This window comes from Anser anser (assembly GCF_964211835.1).
Source record: "Anser anser genome assembly, chromosome: 6".
In the NCBI taxonomy this organism is placed as follows: Eukaryota; Metazoa; Chordata; class Aves; order Anseriformes; family Anatidae; genus Anser; species Anser anser.
Window position 1 is genome coordinate 18,140,264 of NC_139726.1, and position 24,663 is coordinate 18,164,926.

General features: G+C 35.1%; 1 protein-coding gene across 3 annotated transcripts in view; it reads right to left on the reverse strand.

Moving 5' to 3' along the window:
- FAP (fibroblast activation protein alpha) overlaps positions 1-24,663 on the reverse strand; it is a 40,107-nt gene that overhangs the window by 3,150 nt on the left and 12,294 nt on the right. For all 3 annotated transcript variants that reach the window (XM_083840810.1, XM_083840811.1, XM_083840812.1), the window contains 15 exons: positions 23,091-23,245; positions 22,217-22,320; positions 21,754-21,889; positions 18,737-18,781; positions 17,025-17,129; positions 16,869-16,939; positions 16,157-16,210; positions 15,686-15,810; positions 14,392-14,439; positions 10,746-10,844; positions 9,924-9,993; positions 8,599-8,793; positions 6,534-6,588; positions 4,313-4,412; positions 264-328 (listed from right to left, as the gene is read on the reverse strand). In XM_083840810.1, the coding sequence (XP_083696936.1) occupies positions 264-328; positions 4,313-4,412; positions 6,534-6,588; positions 8,599-8,793; positions 9,924-9,993; positions 10,746-10,844; positions 14,392-14,439; positions 15,686-15,810; positions 16,157-16,210; positions 16,869-16,939; positions 17,025-17,129; positions 18,737-18,781; positions 21,754-21,889; positions 22,217-22,320; positions 23,091-23,245 (1,427 nt within the window). The remainder of the gene's footprint in view (positions 1-263; positions 329-4,312; positions 4,413-6,533; positions 6,589-8,598; positions 8,794-9,923; positions 9,994-10,745; positions 10,845-14,391; positions 14,440-15,685; positions 15,811-16,156; positions 16,211-16,868; positions 16,940-17,024; positions 17,130-18,736; positions 18,782-21,753; positions 21,890-22,216; positions 22,321-23,090; positions 23,246-24,663) is intronic.

Sequence of the window (24,663 nt, forward strand, 5' to 3'; positions counted from 1 at the left end):
CTCACATAAGTTCTTTCCTAAATTAATGATTTGCACTGTCAAATCAATGAGAAAATAAGGATCCTACAATTTATCATATTTACAATTGATAAATACAAAACCAGGAGGAACTACAGAGATAAGAATTTCACAGCAGCAGCTTTAGCTGTTACAGGGCTGCCACTATGAGAGCTGGCAGGTCATTTTATTTCTTTATTATTATGGTTTTCCATGGAAGTGTGACTCAGGTTTAAGGCAAATGAACACAGAAAGAGAATTCTCACCTTGTAGTGCTCAAGATTATCGGACTCTACAGGAAGACCCATAAATCGTTCTGTGTAGATAGATGCTGTGATATTAAAGAAGAAAAAAGCTAAAGATATTTTTGTGCCTCCAGTGACACATAGAAAATTGACTGTTTATTTTAACTATATCTGTTCTGCTTGGTTTCCTCATAATACACCAAATCTAAACATACTAAAAAATATGAAAGTTAATTAATACATGTCCTCCAAACAGTCCTTGTAGAAATAGTGATTCAATACTCATCTGTGGAGTTAACATTTTGTGGATAAAGGTAATTAATTGATACTGCTTTATGCTACTGGTTTGAATTCCAGAAGTAAGTTCAATGAGCCAATAAATGTGTGTGGTAGAAAGACAACACACACTACTGTTGACATCTTAAAAAGAGAAGCAGAGCAGAATTCCAGCCTGGGATGTGTATGAGTATATATAGTTAATATGGAAAAAACATTGCCCTTATCCCATTGAATGAATATAAGCAACGATTATGGGGGAACAGGAAATGATATAGGCTTGCACTTAAAAACTTGCAATTAATTTTCAGGTGTCTGCCCAGTTCCTTTGCCTAACGATAACGAAGACTATTAACGGATTTGAAAAAAACACAAGCATGAAAAACTGAACGATATCTAACACCAAGAAACCATTAGGTTTCAGCTGTCTTTAAACTGCCTGCATGTTTGTAATTTAACTAATAGTAGTTATGAAAATCTGTGGAAAATTGATGCAGCAGCTGTCACTACAAGAGCATTACTTTCTTTATGACTTTTCCTTGAAAGAGTAACCAGCACATATTGAGCGGTCAAGCTGCGGTATTACAGGAATTTTATTTATTTAATGGAGTCAGGGCTTTCTGATGAAGAAAAGCTGGCATCTTTCCCTCCCATATTTAGAGGTGATGGCCATCGTAGTCAGTAAGGAATTGAGATTGTCTACAGAATCACAGACTAGTTGATGTTGGAAGGGAAATCTGGAGGTCATCTGGTCCAACCAGGACCAATGCAGGATCCTCTAGAACTGACTGCCTAGGACCATGTCGACCATGTCCAGACAGCTTTTGAATACCTCCAAGGTGGGAGACTTCACAACCTCTTTGTGTCAACCTGTGCCAGTGCTTTCCCCATGCAGTAAAGTGTTTTCTGATGTTGACAGGACATCCTCTAAGTGAGTTTGTGCCCATTTCCTCGATGTATTTATAGGCATTGATAACATCCCCCCGAGGCACCTCTTTTTGAGGTTAAACAGTCCCACGTCTCAGCCTTTTTTCACAGGGGAGATGATCCAGTCCCTTAATCATCTTCATGGTGCTTTGTTGGACAATTTCCAGCATCTCCATGTCTGTCTTGTACTGAAGAGCTCAGAACTTGACACAGCAGTCCAGGTGTGGCCTCACCAGTGCTGAATAGAGGGGAAGGATCACCTCCCTCGACCTGTTGGCAATACTTTGCCTAATGAAGCCCAGGATACTGTTAGCCTTCTTTGCATCAATGACACACTGCTGACTCATGTTCAACTTGGTGCCCACCAGGGCCTCCAGGTTGTTTTCTGCAAAACTGCTTTCCAGCTGGGTGGTCACCAGCAAATGTTGGTACCTGGGGTTGTTCCTCCCCAGGAGCAGGACTTTGCATTTCTGCTTGTTGAATGTCATGAGGTTCCTGTCAGCCCATTTTGTAACCTGTTGAGGTCCCTCTGGCTTGCAGCATCACACTATGGTTTATCATCCACTCCTCCCAAGCCACTAGTTACTGGCCTCCAACTAGATTTTGTGCCACTGACCACCCCACTCTGAGCTCAGTTGTTCAACCTGTTTTCAATCCACCTCACTGTCTGCTCAGTCAGCCCATACATTAACAGTTTGTATTTGAGGATTTGTGGGAGTCAGTGTCAAAAGTCTTACTGAAGTCCATATAGACAATATCCACTGCTTTCCCCTCATCTGCCAGGCCTGTACCTTGTTGTCCAGTTTCATACACTGCATTAGAATAATTTTGAGAAAAACTAGAAGTGAGAGTTCCCCCAGGGATGGAAAATGACTCAGTATAGCCATGTTCCCATGGTTTATTATATATCCTTTATATATGTTACCACCAAGTGCTAAAGATGTGTACTGTGTCTCCCAGATCAGCCAAGTAAGGTTCCTGAAGATAATTCGTAATAAACTAAATACGGAAAAATTTAAGTAGCCTATCTTTTATCAAAATTCTTTATCGTTCAATGAAAACAGAAAATGTGCAATATCTGTTGTCAACACAGTGTCAAACAACCATATTGGGCTTGAGTTTTCAATAAAATAAACTCTTTTTGAATGGCTGGCATTTCTACAGTATTTTGAGCCAAATTCTCCACTCTCTTCTACCAGTATAGCTACAACAAGTCCACTGAGGTCAGCAAGAATTGCATTATAATGACTAAGTGGAAGATTCAGCTTGTCAATTACTGAGGAAGAAAAAGGAGATTGAGAATTTTAATAAAACAGTCACATATTTAATGCTTTTAACTATATGTTGTCCCTGAATGCAACTTCCCTTATAACTGTTCAGCTGCTATATTAACTCTGACAGAAAATGGAGGTGAGTGGGAGGATTTCAGAGAAAAGATTATGCTGCAAACTCTGATCTGTCCGTATAAAAGAGGGCAGGACAAAACTTAGAAGCTCTAGGGGCCAGTACATCCTGTAACATCCTGACCCTGCTTGGAGTCTCAAATATGTAGCATCCTGTAGTTTTGCCCCTAACACAGTTCACCCTAATATTAACTTGATCTGTTTGCCAGAACTCATGACTCATTACTTTGTTATGCTTCCTTCCTTCCTTCCTTTGGGGAGGTACATTTGCCTGTCTGGATTTTACAGTGTGCTTTTAGCAAGATTTTTTAATGCTCTTTTGAAAAATCAGCTGAAGTAAAGATTGCAATGGTGTGGGTCTAATCTGCTTTTACTTAAAAAACTTCATCCAATTTTTAATGCCCGAACAAATGTTTATAACTCTTCCCTTATTGAAGGACTTTTGCAAAATAGTGTTTTATGCCTGCACTCTGGAAATAATTTTGTGATCATGAGTGAAATTGTCTTCAAAAATGTTCATGCCAGTGAAAACATGAAGATTATGCTTCCTGTGTCATACAAATGTTTTTCCCTTTGTTTGCAAAACACCATAAATACAAGGAATGTCTGTGCTAGCAGTCAGGGAAGCAATCCTTCCCATTTAACCAAAAAAAAATTCTTATAACCAAGACTTCTTAGCAACGACCATATGCTAAGTAAATGTGTTCAAAGTGTTACATTTTGCTCATTGAAAACATGCATGGCAGGATTCTTTTTTACACTAAGGTTCCTTTACACCATGCCAAAAGCTTAACAGGTCTGCAAGTAAGTGCGTATGTGCCTGCTTTATTCACACAGCAAGGCCCTGGGAGTATACTCTCAGAGTTGTTTCCTCAAAACAGTTTGGAGTCTTAGTCAATAAAGAAAAATATGTCTTGTAACACAACAACACTGGAAGTGTTGTTGAGAAACATCTAAAGGGAAAATATTTAAAAATAAAAAATAAGATATCAGACAGAACTGAGTCCCTCTATTTTCCACTGCTTTTGGAAAATAACTGCAGTCATCAGAGATACTGATTCCTGACAGAGGCCATCTGCAGTAACTGAAGTCGAAGTGCACTGTGATTACATTATGGGCAGAAAAACATTTCAGCTGTTTCTGAATTCAGTTTTAACAAGATTTTTTCAGGGAGATCATTCCTGAATATAGTGTTTATCAAGAGGACTTTACAGACTGTTACAGATGTGCATATAGAATTGTCTGTGCATAACTTCTATGTGGCAAAATCCGTTCCAAACTGACAGTTGCAATCAGTTATTTTCAGCACGGAAAATATTAAACTTAAGGTCTTAAAGGTTTTATGTCTAGGTAATTGCACTGTCTTTAAGTTTTGTATTAACATTCTCTTGCAATGATTTAATTTAGAAAGTCATTAAATGCTACCTCTCTTTCCAAGTCAGTGTTTATGACAATTTTCCATACCGTAATATTCCCAGCTGGAAACAGGAGCCACAGCCATTCCACATTTAAATACTCCACTGCCAGATCCAAGTGCCAGAGAAGTTACGTATCCACCATAGGACTAGGAAGAAATCACAGACAGTTTAAAATTATTGGTGAAGTATCATTTTGTTTTCCAAATCAAACTCTTATAAACTAATTCCAAAGTAAAGAGTTTGCTTTGAATGCATGGAGGACAAAGCTTTTTTTTTTTTTTTTTCCTTTTGATTTCAAATTCATCTGATGTGATTTCTTGTGGCAGAGATTAGACAGCTTTATTGAATCACTTATTTTCTTACTATTTCTTCACCACTTATCTCAGGATATTGCTCTTGTTAGCATTTAGAATCATAAAAAAATTTAAGTTGGCAGGGTCATTCAAGGTAATCTAATCAGTGCAAACTATCTCAAAACAGGGCTAACTTCAAAATTAAATGAGATCAATCAGAGGCACATCCAAATTCCACAGCCTTTCTAGTTAACATATTTCAATGTTGAAAACAGTTGTTATATATTTTTTTTCTTAATACCCAATCAAAACATTCCTTGTGGTAATTTGTGTTCATTGCCTCTCATCCTGTCAGTGTGCCCCTCCAAGAAGAGTCATAGGTTTTCCCACCCTTACCATCTAACTAGATTTTTTGAATGTTTGCTATATTGAACCATCTCCATCCCCAGTACTAACAAGCTCAGATATTTGAGAACTTGAAGTTGGAGCAATTTGTCTCTACCGCTGGCTGCTATTCTGGCCCGATTCCTCAGACTGGGACCCAATAAGGAAGAACAAGTTCATTGATGGAAGTTAGGCAAAGTAAACCTAGATATCAGAATAGATGTGCAACAATGTGGGGCTAGAAGCTGAGAAAGGAGAAGATATTGTAATAAAAAGCATTCCGTTTGATTGTACATAGGATGTGGAACTGGGGTTGGAAAATACTTGTAGAAGGTCTTTGGGAAATAATGGGCTCCTGTTTATTCTGGAATAGAGGGATGGGTGTGTCATGCAGAATTTTTTAAATTATTAATCTTATCAATAGCATATGAATGATTAAGGGCAGTATGCACAGATCATTATTTATTAATTTAGTTAATTTGTAGAGAAGTAAGTTAGTCCCTCTCTACTCTTGAGAGTCATGCTTGAAACGACAGCGATGGATATGCTTAAGGAAATGGTAACTCATAAAACCTTTCAAGAGCATTTGCTTGCTTCATTTGATCTTCAAAAAAAGCAGTTCACAAGGCTACAGATAAAGGATTAAGATCAGGCAGGTAAATCTATGTACTGTAAGAGTCGGAGAGGTGGAGTTCAAAACCTGAATTGCCTTAGTGGTCATTTAAGAACTTTTACCATCCAAAAGAGTTTGGTGAGTCTGAAAGTACGATGAGTGGTACAGTTCATGCATACCTGTCAAACTGAAGGCTATAAATAAGGATACAGCTTCCAACTCTGTTCAAAGGATATGGACCAGGAAATGGTAATAATAAATGGAAAAAAAAGAAGAGAAAAAAAAATACCGACAGGTTTGGCAATAATGCTGTTATTTAAATAATATATCTGCTACTGGAATACAATGCTTTAGATGGTTGAAATCACCTAATTGGTTCCAGAAACACTGTAGTTAAATAAAATATGATGTGATTAAAAAAATTGTATTTTCATGTGGTCTTAACATGATTAATGTCACTTTAATTTCACCTTATGACACCACATTTTATCCTAGTTATAGCTGTCTGACCAGAGTAATTTAAATATTAGATTAATAGAAAGATTTTAGCAACCCTGCTCATGTGCTCTCTAAAATCAGGCAACTCCTACAATTACAGTTGCCCAGAGTTTCTGGGCAAGCCTCTTACAATGAAACTGGGCCAAGGAAAACAAAAAAACAACAGCAATGAAAAAGAAAGACAGAAGGGAGGAAGGGAGGAGAGAAAGAAAAAGAAAGAAAGGAAGAGAGAAAGGAAGAAAAGTTATTTCTTGATATTGCATTCTTAATCTAGTCATTCATGACGAAGAAAAACAATTGAGCCAGATGGCTTGAACATCTTAAAATGTTTATAAAGGGGTTGTGTGGCATTTATGCTGTCCCTGAAGTTGTCTTCAGCCAATCTCTTTATAGAGATTTAGGACAGAAAAAGGAAGAATTATATAAAATTATACTACAGGATTATTTAAAGATAGATATAAAAAAGATGAACCACTCACCCAGCCCCATATTGCTATTCGTTTCTCATCAATAAAACCCATTTCTATAAATTTCCTGTGGAAAAGAAAATCACAGAAATTAATGCATTATTGCAAACCAAGATTGATAAAACTTTAACCAATTAGCAAAAAAATTTTTTTTTCCACTTTTTTCCAAACATCACAGCAATTTGATCAAACTGACAATCAGCATAGCATGTCAGATTTCTACAAAGCATCAGTTATTCAACTCAAAGACATTTCAGAGGAAAGGAAGATTTTTTCTTTAAAGAACAATCATTGCTGAAATGAATACTTTCTTAGTATTTTTTGTTCCAGAGGAACAACTGGTTTCATGTAAAAAAAGTTGTTTTTTCTTATACTTAATATTCACCTGGATACACTGTCCAGAGCCTCTCTTTAACTTAAACATCATACATAAGCAAAAGACAACATTCAAGAGCAAGAGATAAAATATCTTCAGATACATGCCAGAAAATACACCAGCAGCTGCTAGCAGTATTTTACTAAGGCAACCACAAATGACAGACAATACTCAAAATGTCCAATACAATATGGGTGGGACAAAGTTAGATAAGCCAAAAAATGATTCAGATTTGTAAAATTACTGTCTTAATCCATGGGGTTCCTCCTACAGTAAAAGCTCCTCCAAGGTTTCCCACTAGAGTATATGATTGTTTCTAAAAATCATTCATTTTAAACCATGTGTTAGATCAGTGAGATGGAATGCAATGCATTTAACTGAATAAAAATTTAGTCTAGGTGCTGACAGAAAATTGGGAAGTGTGAAGTCTGAGGTCATTTCTTCACAGCCCGTCTCAGCAAATTCTGCAACTGCAGAATCAGTTTAGACTCCCTCTGTCTCCGGCATTTTATGTTTGAGTGACGATTCAGAGTAATAAAAAACCACTTCTCTGTCCTGTGATATTTTAAAGCATGTTGCTGCTAAGAGTTTCAGGAAAGAAAATAATAGATTATATCGAAAAACCTGGAACGATACACAGATATGCTGTTTCATGTATCACTGAAAAAGATAATGGTGTGTTTATATCATTGAGGTGGAAACGAATTATCACAAAGCAGTAACAGGAAGGAACAGATACCCTCCTCACACACACTTGTAAATACAGGCACCATTCACAAGCAAGCAGAGAAGGTTGTGGAAACCTGGACTTGTACATCCATTTTCTAGCTTTTCTTCTCAGAATCAGGTCCATTACTGAGGGAAAGGATATTGCACTCGAAAATCTATCCATGCTCTGATAGTAGCAATTCAAGATCAAAACCTAAACTAGATTTCTTAATCCTGCTTTGCATTCATTTCTGTGGGGTTCAACCTAACACTTCGTTAAATGCTCACTTTAGTAGTGCTACTGCATCTGTAAGCTTAACAGACAGACTTTCTTTACAAAACCTCAGCTTTCTCCCCCTTCCCAAAACTTCCGCTTAGGGACTTCTTTTTCCTTGGAACACCTTAAGTGTTTCGATGCAGAAGGGCAGCTTGCGGAGGGAGAGGAGATCTCCTAGAGGACCTCAGTCACTTCCTGTTTATTACTATTTTAAGACAGCATAGAGAACAAGTTTATGATTAACTACACTCTTGAAAGGGTAGTGTCAGGATTCAGTTTTATTACAAACTCCACATTTGATATTTAGCTAATCACCGTGGTCCATCAATATGGATCTTTGGCTAATCAATATGGTTACTACCTATGAGGTAGGTTTCCCCTTCAGGGAAAACTTCACAGTAATGGAAAATACATTAGCTTACCTCTCACCACTGATGCACATATTTCTTTAGGCCTAGGACTGAGGCCTCTGATAATGCCCTTACAAAATGGAAGTGCTGAGGTTCAAATGTGAACTTAGTAGTAAATGGATTTAGTACACAACATAAAACCACACTGACATCAAGTAATATTTTATTTCTACAAGTCTTAAGTCTAGACTTACTTCCTGTAGCCCTCAGCTCTCCAGAAGACAGAACATTTAATATATATTTTTTTCACATTACTTTTTGTAGGTGTGTAAATACAAAAATGTTATGGGGAGATATTCTACTTACTTCACTGCTGATATTTGGTCCTCAACTTCGTAGACTCCTAGTCTTCGATATACTGCATGCAAAATCTTGTCACCTCGATATGCTGTCCCTCTGCCATCCACTAGAGCAACAATAATTCCCTCTTTGCTTGCAAGATAGGTTATCCAACTAATGCTAAATGTGTCCTTTACATTCTGACTGCAAGGTCCTCCATACCTGAAGGTGGAAATTTACACATTTTCAACTCAGATGTATAAATGACTACCAGATACTGGATTATAGATATTGGTACATCTCACATTTTCTCTACAAATATTTTGCTGAATGGCTGTGGTTTAGAAATCTCAGTAGACAGAAGCAGTCCCATTACCATTTTCATATATTTGTGAGATTTTGCTATCTAAAATTCATTTAAATCCTTAATGTCTTATGCCTAACGCAAACCATTAGCTTTAGCTCAGATTAAGGGGTACAGCGTCAGGTATACATTGTAAGGGGAATACTTGTAGGAGGTATGTCTCAAAGTCTCAATTTCTAATTATCTCCAAATTCCTTGGGTACAGAAATGAGGTGTAACAGCCCTTTTCAATTCTTTTTGTTTGTTTGTTTGTATTTATTTGGCATTTGATCTCCACACATACTATGCATTAACAAAGAAAACAGGAAAAAAAAAGTATAGCTCCTTACACTTTCTGGCCATCACCAAATCTTTGATTCAGTAGGGAATAACATGCTGTGGGAGCTGTGGGCTGAACACACCCCACATAGCTGAGCAATATGGAGACATGCCTAATACAAATCATGTATTTGACCTCGAGGACATGAATTACTTCATCTTCTACTCTAAACTTCAGCCAAACATACTTAGCATTGTTGGAACTTTGGATCATCACTAGTTAATAACAGACAATATAATGTTTATCACACCCATTATTTTTCCGTCTCATTTTTTTTTACACCAATGCATTTTTTGTTGCCTTTCCAGACAGCAATAAATTCAATTCATGTCATATGCTCTTTAGAAGGAAACTTTGAAAGAAACTAGGCCACGTGGCTTAGGTTTTTTTGTTTGTTTTTCATAAGAAAATTGAGCAGACTCATAGTTTCCATATTAACAAAGCTGAAATCAATAATTTCACATTGAAAACGTGTATGTTTACATTTCGATCTCAATATGAAAACATATTGATATGTATATTTAAACATATCAAATGAACAAACACAAAAACAAAATGTTCTTTGTTTTTGCTTGATAAAATTTTACAAATATCCTAGGTTTCCTTAAATTATAATAAACATTCTTTCAGACAAAACAACAAAATTGAAAGAAAGGAAGTGTTACATACACCTGAATGAGCAGTGGGTACTTCTTGGATCTATCAAATTGTGGGGGCAGAAGCATTTTGTACCACAAAGCTAGAAAAGACAAATTAAAATTATACTGTTAATGGTTAAAAAGATTTCTCCAAGCATAATCCATAGTTTGATGTAATAGTAATAAAATAGTAATAGAAAAACAATCAGCACAAACTACAGAGTGATGAATTGTGAACCACAGAACCACAGAAGTAATTGTTTAGATTAAACTGTTTAAGAATAAACTTGAAAAACTGGTGTCCATTTTTTTTTAAATTAAGCTATGTATTCAATTATTAGTTCACCAACACTAGGTTTGCAGTTTTCTAGGTGTTTAGGAAAGCACAATTAGGAATACAACTGTTGCTAAGATTTTGAGAGCTGGGTTTTGAAAACATTACACTGGTTCACTACTATGGAATATTGTTTGTAAAGTCACTAGGGAAAATAACAGTGTATATAAGTCACTATAATGTTTAACACATTAACGGCGGTTTGCATTTCACATTTCATTAGTACCATACTGTACTATAAAACATATACTATGTTTTTATGTGATATTTAAACACTTTACAAATATTATGAAAGTATTTTTTTTAATTGCGTCACAAAGCAGAGGTGTGTTTTAACTACTATTTTACTGATAGATACATTGAGACAGATAAATTGGTCACTGTCAAACAGGGCAAAATGAGGGCTCTGATTTCTAATCTGGCAGGCTAACAAGTTTGATCTACGGAAAGACTATACTTACTACAACAAAATGAAGGCAAAATATGAGTAGAAAGTATAATAAAAACTGTAATTCTTACTTATACCATCCACTTCAAGTTTGTTAATTTCTTCTTTTGGCAGTTTGATCTTTTGCAAAGAAGACTGCAGTTCCCAGTTGTCTTCTAATATTCTGAGCTCTACAGAAAAGAAATGCCCAAATATTAAATAGTTCATTTGTTAATGCCTCTTCATTAATTGAGATTTCTTTATTTTGTCTTATTAGAACAGTAAGGAAATCTGTGAAAAATTACAAGCAGAGTAATGAAATCAGCTTAGCCAGTTCTATTTGGGCTTGATCATATAGCTAAATAAAAGCAAGGCACTGGTATTATGATGCACAAATATTCCTTAGATTATTATAGGATATACATTTTGCAACACTAATCATTTCACATACTGCCTGTGAGTGTTAGAGTTCTAGACGTTAGGAGGAAACTCCTATCTCCTGCAAATGACTTTCTCCAGTTTTCTTATATGGCAGAAGCTGGAAATGTAAAATTCACCACACAATGCAAAAAACAGTTCTGTATCTCCTCTCTTGCTTACCACAGTATCTTAAGTTTAACTTCTGAGACTCTTGGGCAGCATGGTTAAGCCCATATATGTTTGTGACTACTTTGTTTCTGGACAAACATAGAAAACTCAATTTCTTAAGGGATGAGGCAAACCCTTGGCTTATCTACTGTATAGTGTATGTCCACAAAGATACTAGACATACCATGTAACTGTTCTTATTAATGTATTGCTGCAAACTTAGACAGCTTTAAATATATATATATATTTATTTACTTTATATTTATATATATATTTACTTTACTTGCTTGGGACCCAATTTACTTTTATAGTGTGCCCTGGCAGCCAGGAGGGCCAACCGTATCCTGGGGTGCATCAAGCACAGCATTGCTAGTCGGTCGAGGGAAGTGATTGTCCCGCTCTACTCTGTGCTGGTGTGGCCTCACCCCGATTACTGTGTGCAGTTCTGGGCACCACAGTACAAAAAGGACATTAAAGAGGAGGGTGACGAAGATGGTGAAGGGCCTAGAGGGGAAGATGTATGAGGAGTGGCTGAGGTCACTGGGCCTGTTCAGCCTGGAGAAGAGGAGGCTGAGGGGAGATCTCATCACAGTCTACAACTTCATCACGAGGGGGAGTGGAGAGGCAAGCACTGACATATTCTCTGTAATCACCAGTGACAGGACCTGCGGGAATGGTGTTAAGCTGAGGCAGGGGAGGTTTAGGCTGGACATCAGGAAGAGGTTCTTCACCGAGAGGGTGGTCGCACACTGGAACAGGCTCCCCAGTGAAGCAGTCACTGTACCAAGCCTGTCTGAATTTAAGAAGCAATTGGACTGTGCACTTAGTCACATGGTCTAAACTTTTGGGTAGACCTGTGCGGTGCCAGGAGTTGGACTTGATGATCCTTATGGGTCCCTTCCAACTCGGGATATTCTATGATTCTATTCTATGATTCTATGATTCTTTTATATAATTTTAAAATCACTATTTATAATTTAGTTATTTTCCAGCATAGACCACAGAGCTATATATTATGAATTCACTGGGTATTGTTTGCATATGCATTTTTCCAAGAGTATTGGTGGATTAAGAATATTGTACATAAAAAAAATCTGTACTTTCAGCTTCATTTTCAAAATGAAATAGAACTTTTATAGACTTCAGGAGATTTATTATTATTATTATTATTTTATTTATTTTTTATGGAAGGCACTTCCAGTTTCTGGAAGTGACAAAAAAAAATACAATTACTTCTCTCAGCATGTCTTGAACTAGATTGTGCTCTGAAAATGCCTGAAATATAACACTGGAATTTGTTCTTTCAAAGTACTCTGACAGTTCTTGCAGGCTCAACCGAGTTTTTATAGCTGAAAGATCATCCTGCTTTGGATACTTACCTAAACTCAGCTGAACCCTTTTCCATCCTTCCCCTCAAATCTCCTGAAACTTGTGCATTACCACAAATGAATTGTAGGCATGCTGGTGGGAGCTTCCAAACTGGTCTATGTCAATTTAACTATAGGACTTCTACTAAAATTCATGGGTGATATATTTTCAAAATGCTGCCAAAATGCAATGAAAATAGATCCGCTACCACTCTTTCACAGCTTGCAGTCCAGTCCATAACAAATAGTTTTGTATCACAGAAGAGATTACAAAAGCAAGGGAGTTAAGTAAGATTAATACACAAAGTCATCCAAAAGGTCAAAGAAGACCCTGAATTTGTTTTTATTCCTGAAGAATAACAGCAGGGTGAGGCATCATGAAAGAGTGGTAAAGATCCCTCGACTAAAATTGTTCTCTCCTGCAGAGAGGTTAAGAAATGCATATTTATAGTTGGGCACTTTGCTGCATTTCATATAATTCTTACTTTGATAAAGAAGATAGATGGTAGGGGCCCTTGATACACAAGGTTGTAATGAATCACGGAAAACACTAAGCTATGACAGTGGATTAAATATAAAAAAAAACATACACTGACTGTTTTTAAACCTTCTGCAAAAGAAATAACAAAGAACATAGTGTTTTTTTTTCTAGCACAATTATAATAGGTACTTTGAGCAAGCTTTTCCATCCATAAACATTTTTGAGTAATTAAACACTAAGAGGTACCAACTCCTATTGGAGTCAAAATAGTCTTACGTTGCAATTAATTGACTTCTACATGAAACAGCACTGATTAATTTAGCTCAACAATATTACAGAATTTGTTTTCCACATGTTTTTGTGTGCCTTCTGGTCAAAAACCATTCATTTAACAGTTAGATGTTAATAAAGGCTAAACTGGCATTAGAGCTACCTGTGGGTTTCCCCTGATTATTGGGGAAGGGTGGGGGAAAGTTGAATCACTTAAGTTTTTTTACTGGACCATGGTATTTTTATTAGCATTTCAAGACTGAGAGCTTTTTAAGTTTGAGAAGAATTTTTTAGGTAAAAAGTGTGTGTGTGGGCTTGGGGGGGGGGGTGGGAGAGAGGGGGTGGAGAGAGAGAGAGAAGGGAGAGAAAGAGAGAGAGAGAGAGAGGTGGACTCTGCGTGTTTCTTACTGGAGTTCCTATTTTGTGTAATTACACCTTCTCTGAAACAGTTATTTGAATGGGTATTTTTCTCATTTCATCTGAAGGAGCTTCTGCTCTTCCCTGAAATCTCTTCTGATGGCTGAAGAGCATCCAAATTCTAATTAGCACAGTTCAGTAGCTCAGACTGCAAACTCTTCATAGTACACTGTAGCCTCTCGCATAGGGTAGGGTTACTTCACAGAAAAAATAAATAATATATATATATATATAATCAGAAAATCTTGAGCTGTGAAAAGAAATAGTTTGGAAATCATAATAATGTCTTCTACAAACTTTGAACCAATATTTGGAAGCCAAAGAATTGCCAATATAATAATTGCATCTATAATATGTAAACAGGTAAAACATTGGGATGCCATAAAAGTGTGGGACTCAGAAATGAAAATAAAGGCATCATTGTGTTCATTGACGTTTGGATTTTACTAATTAACAAAGCTAGAAAGACACTAGATATTTTACTAACACTTTTTGAAGCACAAACAAGATGCAATGCTACTTGATCACAATCCTGAATATTGCATTAGGAGATCTGCATAATGAAGATCAATGAGAAAAACAAGCATCCAGAAATAGGCAGGATATTTTCAGTACCTCTGTCACCCTGGTTCTCAAAAAGAGTGGAAATTGGAATCCCAGGACCTGTCATAAGAATGAAAAGAAGGTTGTTTACAGTTTGAAGCCAGAATTTGGTGGTAAAGTGTAGATTACATTACTGTTGGAACTGACAGGAAATAAAGAGTTGAATATAACCTTCTACCATTCCGAATCTCCTCTGCTGCAAAACCCACTAGACCCTGCTGTACAAAATACATAAGGTACTGTGTGCATGTAGACTTGCATATATACCTACATAACTTAACAAACGTAAGAGAAGTAACATATCAGCCAATTCTTCCTCCTTAGAGAAGTGACATCTAGTTAATACCTTAGATGTGATTACATAAGGTGAATGCAGAACTAACAATGTGAAACATTCTTCTGAGAACATGTCAAATTGTATTTGTGAAGGTGACTGGATTTCATGTGCTGATGACCTTACTGACTATTTTGTACAAGAATGATTGAAAGGTGTTGTTATTAGCTACATTTGGTCCTCTGCTTAACAGAGGACCAAAGAACTGTTCAGCTGATGATTCAGTGCAGAAGAACAGTAAGCTTTATATGAAGTACGCAAAAGGAAAACTTTGGACAGCTTTTTTCCCTTTTTTAGGGAACATTGCTACTTAACTGTTCTTTGATTACCGTAATGGATGTACTCATCACTCATACTTCTGTGTTATAAGCGGTTTCCATAATCATACATCTTGATGAATTTTTCGTAGTTCTGTTATTAAAGACTTTTAAATCTTTAAAAAATCTTTAAAATTTTTAAAAATCTTTAATTTTTTTTAAAAAGATGTTATTAAATTTTTTTCTCAGGTAGTAAATATTCAACATTTTGAGGCTAACCTAAGTTTTAATTGTTTCAATTTGATAACACATCGTACTGAATTCTCAGAGCTAACTTTGATCATGTTCATTGGAAATCAGTGTCTTTTACAAAATCCTGCACTTGCTGCTGCAAGAATGACTTTGATGAGTCAGCTTAAAATTTGTTTTGTGTCATGAAGGACTTTCAAAATTTTGTTTTTAATTCTAAAAAACATTTTTTTGGGGGGGGGTGGTAAAAAAAAGTGTGAAAATATTTATATTTTTGAAGCATTTTTCCAAGATTTTAGGACATGAAAAAGAGTGTGGAAATCTCTTCTGATTACAGTGAAATTTCTGTGATTCATCTAGCCATCATTTGTGGTAATTTATTATGTATGCTGTGATAATATTATCTATGCTTCTGATATGTCCAACAGAACAACTGGTTATTTGTTTGTTTACGTGCTATACATACCATAACAGATCAAGGCATAATACTTAGAACGTTCACTGAACCTTGCTGTATAATATTGGCATCTCTCTTTCCTTAAATTACAAGTAATACACTGTTTTCTGATAGGTTTACTTCCAATACTGAGTCTAGGGGAAAAATAAAATAAAGCAATTATTTATTTTGCTACAACCGACATCATATGTGTCTGATTCATGTTCTGGAACACAGGCATTCTACTTTCAAAACAGTTCCTTTTAAAAATAAATGTTTTCCCTTTTTAGCATATTTTTCCTAACAGTTTATTAAGCCTTTAGACAGTTCTTGTCCTCAATTCTCAGATATAATGTCAAGTAAAGATTTAGTTAAGATAACTCATGAAATTACACTTAATGAAATTAAATAAATTATTTGGAAATTAAATTATTTTATTGACAAATCCACACCCATCGTCTATTAACCTATTATCATTAAGATAATGTTGATAGCACTTACTTGTAAATATTTCTTCTTCCTGGATAGCCTTCAAATTCATTGCTTGAGTAGAAACTGTAAATTAATTTGTATATAATTTGTAAATAATCCATAAACCGATGAACTATGAACCAGCATCAAGACAAAAAGATGTCTTGTAAGTTAACTTAGGCTTTTTGAGATTTCTGCATAAGACAGAAGAATGAGTTAAGCTTACATGCCTTTCATCTTAATAAATCTTTGCTCAGACTCTCATTAGATGACAAATACACCATATAAGTAAGAGTTCCATCTTAATTCACAAAAGCTAATCACTCTAATTCGCAAGAGCTAATCACTCAATCACTCTCCTAATTATATATCTATATATATAGTAACCTGAATGAGAAACCACAACTCACATTCAACAAAATAAAAATAATTTCTAGTTGTATGTGGGATAACCACATACTTAAATTTACATATCCCTAGATAAGACTGTCTAAGATGGGCGATGACGATAAACAAAAAAATTGAGGGCAATTGCAAAGAATCTCCCACAAGTAAAAGAAGTTTGAAAAATTGAGCAATGCTTTTGCATACAAATTTGTTGTGGATGCATTCAGTTACTAGATACATTGTAACTAGCTAGTTATAACTTAATGAGTTGACAAATGGCTGCTGTGTGTCAAATGATTAAGTACTACTCTTACTGACAATACTCACAATCTATACTCTTCTGTGTGATACTTACATTGCATCATTTGTTACTCTGAAAATGTATATTGCTTCCCATTCTCCACTAGTAATTTGGATTGCATTCTCCTGCAAAACAAGATATATAAATTACTGAATATAGCAGAATTATTTCAGAAATTCACAGTAAAGTAGAACACTTTGCTTGACTTACCACAGAGCCATTGATGTAATGAATATGCTTATAACCATTTTTGTCACTAAAAATTTTGTAGTACGAACTGCTGTCTGATGTAAAATATGGTGTAGAAACAAAGAACTGGAACAAAGAAACATGGTAGGTGAGACGAAAGAATGTCCAAATTGTTTAGCAGGTTATAGTCTACATATTAAAATAACAAGACTCTCTTTCAATGCTTACATTCAAATTACACTATATCATGTCTGATTTCTTAAATTGATAATATAGATACCTGAAGTACCACACAAATACAAGCTCTTTACTTATAAGTGGAATATTTTGCATATTCTGTATGATCTGTAGTTATTTAAAAATACGTAGAGGTGATTTTAAAAATAATGTTTCTAATGAAGCTAATGTTCATGAACAGTGCCAAACTGAAAGTCCTGTGGACCACAGAGTTTGGCTGATTCACTCAACAGAAATAGCACTAAGCAAAATGGATATCTAATCTTTACCATACTTTACCAATATTTAAGAACTGATTATCCCAGGTAAGAACATTCAAATTTAGCTTTCTTTCAAACCATCACCTCTTTACTAAGATTGTCATCCAGCTACTGCAACTATAAGTTTTATTTTCAAAATATGAACACAGAATAATGACCTGCAAGCACTTCAAACACCAAACATTGCCAAGTAGATGTGACTTTTGAATAATATTAACCCAAGATCAACTAGAACTTCTGACCACAAGCTAAATTGTTCTGGAGCCTCCTTCTAATATTTCTAATCTTTGAAATCTCATACAGGCTAAGCAGGAATTTATGCATATGTGCAATTTTATTTGTTCTAATAAAAACCCATCATCACAACCTCAAAAGCAGAGATGAAAAAAAGAAAGGGACCAAGGCTTCTGAATGCGTAATCTTTACTTCAAATAAAAACACATCTCTTAAAGGATAGTGTAGTGAAAATTGAGGCTCTCATTTAAGTCCACTGCAGGATAATCAAACACAGCATGAGGTACCCCATACTGAATTCTAGTAAATTCACCTGCCTGAGGAGTAACATAAGCATATGCACACACATTAATTGCTAGAATATATGAATGTGAATACTGATCTCATGCTCTTACAATTTCCTTGCAGCTTTGTTTTTATTGCAAGCTCCCAAAGAAAGGTGTCATAGATCTTCTAAGATAAAGGTTACCGGCTAGAGAAAATTTCTTTTGCTTAAGGCTAATTGCAAAGAAGTATCAACTACACTTGTAAGAGGGGTGTTTTACCTCGAAAGTTCTTCTCTAGCTGAAGATGAACAGCACGTGGCACTAAAGCTGTGATCTGAATGAACAATTTCTGTTCTTAAAATGCTATGGTATGACTAATCTTATCTCTTGCCCTAGCAATATCAGAGGATTTTTACATTATTGCTTTGTCCCCACCCAGATATTTCTAAGAATTACTTTGCATTACGAATCACTCTCTTTTCTTGGCTTCCCTCCCTTCAGTATAGTGTCTAATCACTTGCAAAGGAAGGTAGAAAAAAGGTTTTTTATACTCGGAAAGCTGGTAGCCAGCTACTATGCCTAACAGCATAAAAAGTCTCAACCCTACAGTGCAACAGGTTTGAGGCAGTAGCATTGTGTGACTTTGAATAGTGTTTGATGCTTCAAAACACCACTGTGAAGATGCAGAAAGCTGTAAGTTTTCATTAAATCAGAAGAGAACAAGAACAAAACTTACTCCGCCTGCCCATCCTGTTTGACTCTCTTCTATGTGCTGTTGATTCTAAAAAACAAAATCAAATGTACAGTCTTTAAGAAGATTGAGTTAATGGAGAATTAAAAATCTTCAAACAAAAAGTCTGCAGCCTCCTGTAAAAGAGAACTCTAGAATACTTGCTGTGATGATTCAGGCACTTGATGACTGTCCAAAGTAAACAATATTACTGCATTAATATCATTATGTTAGTTAAAATATTACTATTTTAAAAAATATATTTAGCTCTATCATCGGAGCTAAATAAGATATAAAGTGATTGTTTTAACCTTATGAAACATTTTCACTGAAGCAAGAAATAATACTTGATCTCATGAATTTTTGATTGAAAACAACCAAAATAACTTCAGCAATAATAAAATGTTTTTTTTCATTGAAGAGACCGTGTTGAATGGGGGAAGTGATTTAATATTTATCAGTTCTCCCTTCTATAAATATATTTCTTTTGTTATCTTGCAAGTTTCTCTTCATATTTTTTCATTTAATAAAATATTTCTTCACAGTTTGAAATAAGTTTGGCAAATCTGCTTTCTAAATAATATGTTTTGCATTCGTTATTCTCAACGTAGTTTAATTAACTTTCGGAATCTCACTTTTTCCTTTCAACTCAGTCCATGCAAAGTGATTTGAGTGCAAGATGCAGATATTGCCCCTTAGAATACCATTCAGTACTTCAAAAGTGCTCCACTAAGCAATTAACTTAGCAGTTGGATTTTATTTCTTATCAGTGTGAGATAAATGGGAAATATTATTTTATATGTGCATCATAGATTTATTTACCCTTCTTTAAATTAAGGCTCAGTTCCTGATGACATAGTACATTAAGAATATATTTAACTTCTCTCATGTGGGTAGTCCCATGACCTCTATGGGATTTTTCTGTTATTAAAGCGTTTGTAGAATTTAGAGATTTTGTATATTTATAGTAAATTCCAGTTTCACAAACAGGTATTTACATGCCTAGCTTATAGTCATATGAATAGTTCCAATGAAGTCACACTGGTTCCTGTGGTTTATTAACGTAAGCAAGACTTGAACACTTGACTTGAAATGAATATTTTTGATGAATCAACACTTTAGGAACATCTTGTAGATTATATTTTGTTATTATTTTCAAGTACATAAAGCCTAGCACATTTATTGTACATTACAGTCTCAATTTAACTGAAATCAACGAGTGAACTATTTTTGCTGAAGGAAACGCACAGAGATATACTTTCTAACGGCAAATAGAGCTAATGCAGCACTCCCATCTGTTCACACTCCTTCAATTGGCCATTTGTGCAAACTTTAATGTGATAAAAGCATTGTATCACTGTATAAATATAGAATTATAGAAACGTCAGTAGTGACTCCATAAATAAGGTTTCATGGAGAAATGCAATTAAACAAGGATCATGAACACAGTCCTGCAAGATGTTAATTGTTCTGGTCTGGTTCCAGCAAAGCAATTAAGCACATGCTTAATTTTAAACACATAGATAGACTTTCTGAATAAATAAAACTGCTTACTTGCTTAAAGTTATGTTTGCGTTAAAGTACTTTGGTGGATTGTGGTAGAATCCCAGATCCCTTGATTTTTTTTAATGTACGTTAGAACATTTAGTTATTAACATGCGGTGAGTTATTCTCATGAGGTGAGATTCAGTGTCAATGTACTTGTAAATAAGAGGAATGACTTAGGAAACACATAAGATACTGCAGTAAATATATATTTTATCCTTATAAACTAAGGCTATTTCTCTGTGGAAAATTATTTCAATAATAACATTTTTGAAAGAACAGGACTTTACCTTCCTTTAAAATATGTAACAATTATAATATCATAGAGGAATAAGTATTTTCAGCTTGGAAAGACTGTGTTAATGAACTCTGAATTTACAACCTATCATTTATACAAAAGACTGTTATAAGTATTCTTGCTTTTTATTTCCCATTAGTTCAAGGTTTTGGCCTAACACTAGTTCTTATAGGTGCTCTGTACTATGACCTCTAAAAACCAGGTATGCAAACAGCATCAATGCTAAGAGACAATAAAGGAGATCTCTATAGTAGTTACTGAAATTCAGTGTTACACCTTCCTTGCTTCAGGATCCATGTGATATATATCAGTCAGCGTGTACAGTCTTCAAGCTTTAAAAGGTCTTTCTAAGAACTTTTTTTTTTTTCAGAAAAGCCTCTGTGCATTACACCTATGACTCTCTATGTATGGGGATAGATAGCTAGGCCGTATGAACTCACGCCTCTGCTCAACAGAGCATGGTTTTCCCTCCGAACTGTCTTATTAATAGTATGAGGTGTTTAAATAAAATGTGGAGTTACTGTTGCATTTAGTTGGAAGTTTTCTTTTTAGATCTGAAAAAAGGTATTCCTGAAAACTTGTCTGCTTTCTCCAGCTGTATGACTTGATAAAACAGAATGCCTCCTTCTTACAAACCTGCCTTACTTTTAATCTACATGCTATTTCAACTAATTTAACATTAATCATAAAGGACACAATTCAGTTAGACTTAGCATGAAATTTCTACATGCTATAATACAATTTAAAAAAAACAAAACAATATGTATCCTAAATGGTTCCACTTTTGAAAATGAAGAAAGCAAGAAGGAACTAAACAGTTTTGAAACCTGGTCAATACCATTCTTGTTATTTTTCTTGCTTTGATTGTCACTTAACATCACAAAAAATATATTTTGGTGATATTATTTTTTGCTGATGCAGTTAATTTTTTTTTCACCTCTCAGCCAGCATTTAAATTTTGAAAAAGCTATCACTATTATCTAAAAGACTGTGATCAAACACTGGAAAAGACAACTATGGCAGTGACACAATTCTTTTCTTAAAAAAATGAGGGAAATATTACATACTTCTGTGAGTAAGTCAGAGCAACCTGTGTATGATGAGTAGGTGTTAAAAGAGGATAATACAATGGAGATTAGCAAATGTTAATTCCAGCAATGTATATTTCCAGCTTTATTACCTCTGGACAGTCCCAAGTATTTGAATGTTCTTTGAAGTCACAAATAGCTAAGACTGAAAAATTCTGGATTCTCTTCAGCCACTGCACACAGACTCGACTATCTGTTACCCAAGTAAGCCAAGTAAAATAATGATCACTAAAAAAATAAAAGAAAGAGAAAAAGAGTGGTCATTAAAGAACAAAAATATAGAAGCATTGCTACAGACTGTAAACCCCATTTTGATCTGTGGAATACAAAAGCAAAACTTCTATTCTCTTAGAGATGTTTTTTGTCCTTCGTAACAATACATACACAGGCATACAAAATACAACATTTCTAGGTAGCTTCTGACCAATCTCCAATTAAGAGATTGATAGGGTACTACATTGTTAGAAAACAATTCAGAGTTTTAAGCATTTAAAACAAGCAGACAAAACCTAATTAAAAAAAATAAATTAGAAGACTTATTTGAGAGCACACTACCTTGATGCTATTGCTGCAGGAACTGGGACCTCTTTAGGACCAAATGCTTCAGCGTTAATAGTGTCTACAATAAACACTTTAACAGTAGGATTTTTAGCACCAGCCTTGAAAGAAAATGTATCATGTTATTCAAATCAGGCTCTGAAAAAATCAAATCTAGGAAAATTACAACACTTTTTGTAGGGATAAGTTACAAAATATTTATTCGAGTACAACAGTACAAATGTGACCTTATAAGATCTCCGAGTAGACTCTGCACAAGTAGGACGTTATTTAACTTTGCATCATTTTATAAACAAATAAGAAACCCTCTTGAACAGCCAAATTCAGTGCATTTCTATACTGAAAATGTAGTGCTTACTGGGAACCAGTGCTGTATTTGCAGTGTGTATCTCTGCAGTACAGTACAAAACCAAATCCTTCTTGCTGTAGGTCTGGCACTTGAAAACAGGTAAAGTTTTCAGTATCTCAAAACCCCTTGAGATCAAAATGTACTACAAAGTATGTAAATAGACTGAAGCTGTCATAGCCTTTATTTTGCAAAATAAGCAATGTCTCATAATTGAGGTACTGCAATGAAAAATAACAACTATGTAGTTAACACATTACAAAAAATAATCTGAATTAGAAAAAGTAAGGCTTGACCATACAAACGTACTTTTGCACATGCTTTTTACTTACATGAGGAATTCTGTTTATTTTACTATAGTATTGAGCATGGCCATACCTTTTCAGAACTTGTCCCAAGTTTGTTTTTTTTCCATTAATTTAGGCCACAATGGACTTAACTATTTCAATACAAATACTTTCTATACACAGTTAATGTTACAGTTATCACATCTCAGGAAGTATGTGAAAAGAATGAGAAACATACCTTTGGGTATGGGATAATTATTTTTCTGGGATACTGGTCCTCACCAAAATATGAATATTCAATAACTGGTATGTCGGAATCATTAAATTGTACATATGCTAAATATCTTCCACTCGGAGACCACCACAATGCATATTTTGTTGCTAGCATTTCCTCTGAGGGAAAAAAATCACTCAATTGTTTATCAGTGTAATCTATCTTCTGATCTATTACATCATTTTACTCTTGTCAACCTAGACATATAGAAAGACTTCTACTAAACAAATAACAAGATCCAATCCTGCATCAAGATTTTGCAACGCATCTCAAAGAAAGGCCTAGAGAACTCCCCAAAGGTGCACACAAATCCCATTTGACTCAGTTGGGTTTTACATATGTGCATGTTTCATTTCTTTTTCCTTTTTTTTTTTCTTTTTTTGATGTACTGAAGTGCCAAATAATGAACCAACATTAAAAATTCCATTAAAGCTTAATGCCCAGCCACCACATATGCAGCAGAACAACGCCCAATTTGTAAAGTTCTGATATAGTTTCAGTAACTAAAGATCAGGATTTTGGTCATACAGTATGAATGCAAAATGCAGTCACTGGCAGAAAACATATTTCTAGTTTGTATAGCTACGTGTACTCTTATAGGTGATAATAGCTTACTTTAAAATAAAGCCATGGCACACATTTCCAAGTGCTCTCATTTTGGTAAATCCCACAGGTATTTGTTTACTATTATAATAAGTTGAATCCTTTGGAGAATCCATCTCACCCCTTCTCCAGCTTTTGTTTCGGGAATAGCTCTCTGTACCAGTTGTCACTGGGATAATCTCATCTGCAAACACATTCATCTACAAAGTTCCATTGTGTATAAATTTCCACATCTCTCTCTTTCTCTGTAACTCCCTAGATTCTTCTCCCTTCCAAGCCAAGATCTAATCCTGTCTCTCTGCCAGTGCCTCACACTCCTCTATGGCTGTAACAATGACTGTGACTCAGCCTCACTAATTCTCTTTTTTTTTATAGCATTAAGTAAATCATGTTCCTTCTGTTCTACAAACCTCTTCACAGCTTGCTTGTACCCCAGTTTTCCTCTCTCACTGTTTCCAGACAGGTTAACTCTGTAATCCATTCATTATGCCAATTTCCATCACTTACTACCTATACTTTCAGTAATATTGTTCAAAATTTTATCTCATGCTGCCTCCAACCTTTGGAAGACTTGCCTTAGGAGCACACGAGCAGTGCTTATACGTGCAGTGAGGACATGGATAAAAACAAGAAAACATATCATAGATAGGGACTAGTTATATGAAAGAAATATGTGAAATATATGAAATATTATATGTGAAAGAAAAAAATTCTTCTAATTTGCATTTGTAACCTTCAATTTCTGAATGCTCTTTGGCTCCTTTGTAAAAGGAGGTAGTGATTTGTATACACCTACTTAAAACAGTTTCAATATATGTGATTCCCTTCTCATCTTCCCTCTCCCCAAAATAAGAAGTTATTGCCAGTCCCTAGCAATCCTAACATGGCAGAAAACAGATGAAAGTAAGTAATCCTTAGGGCTGTAAAAACAGTG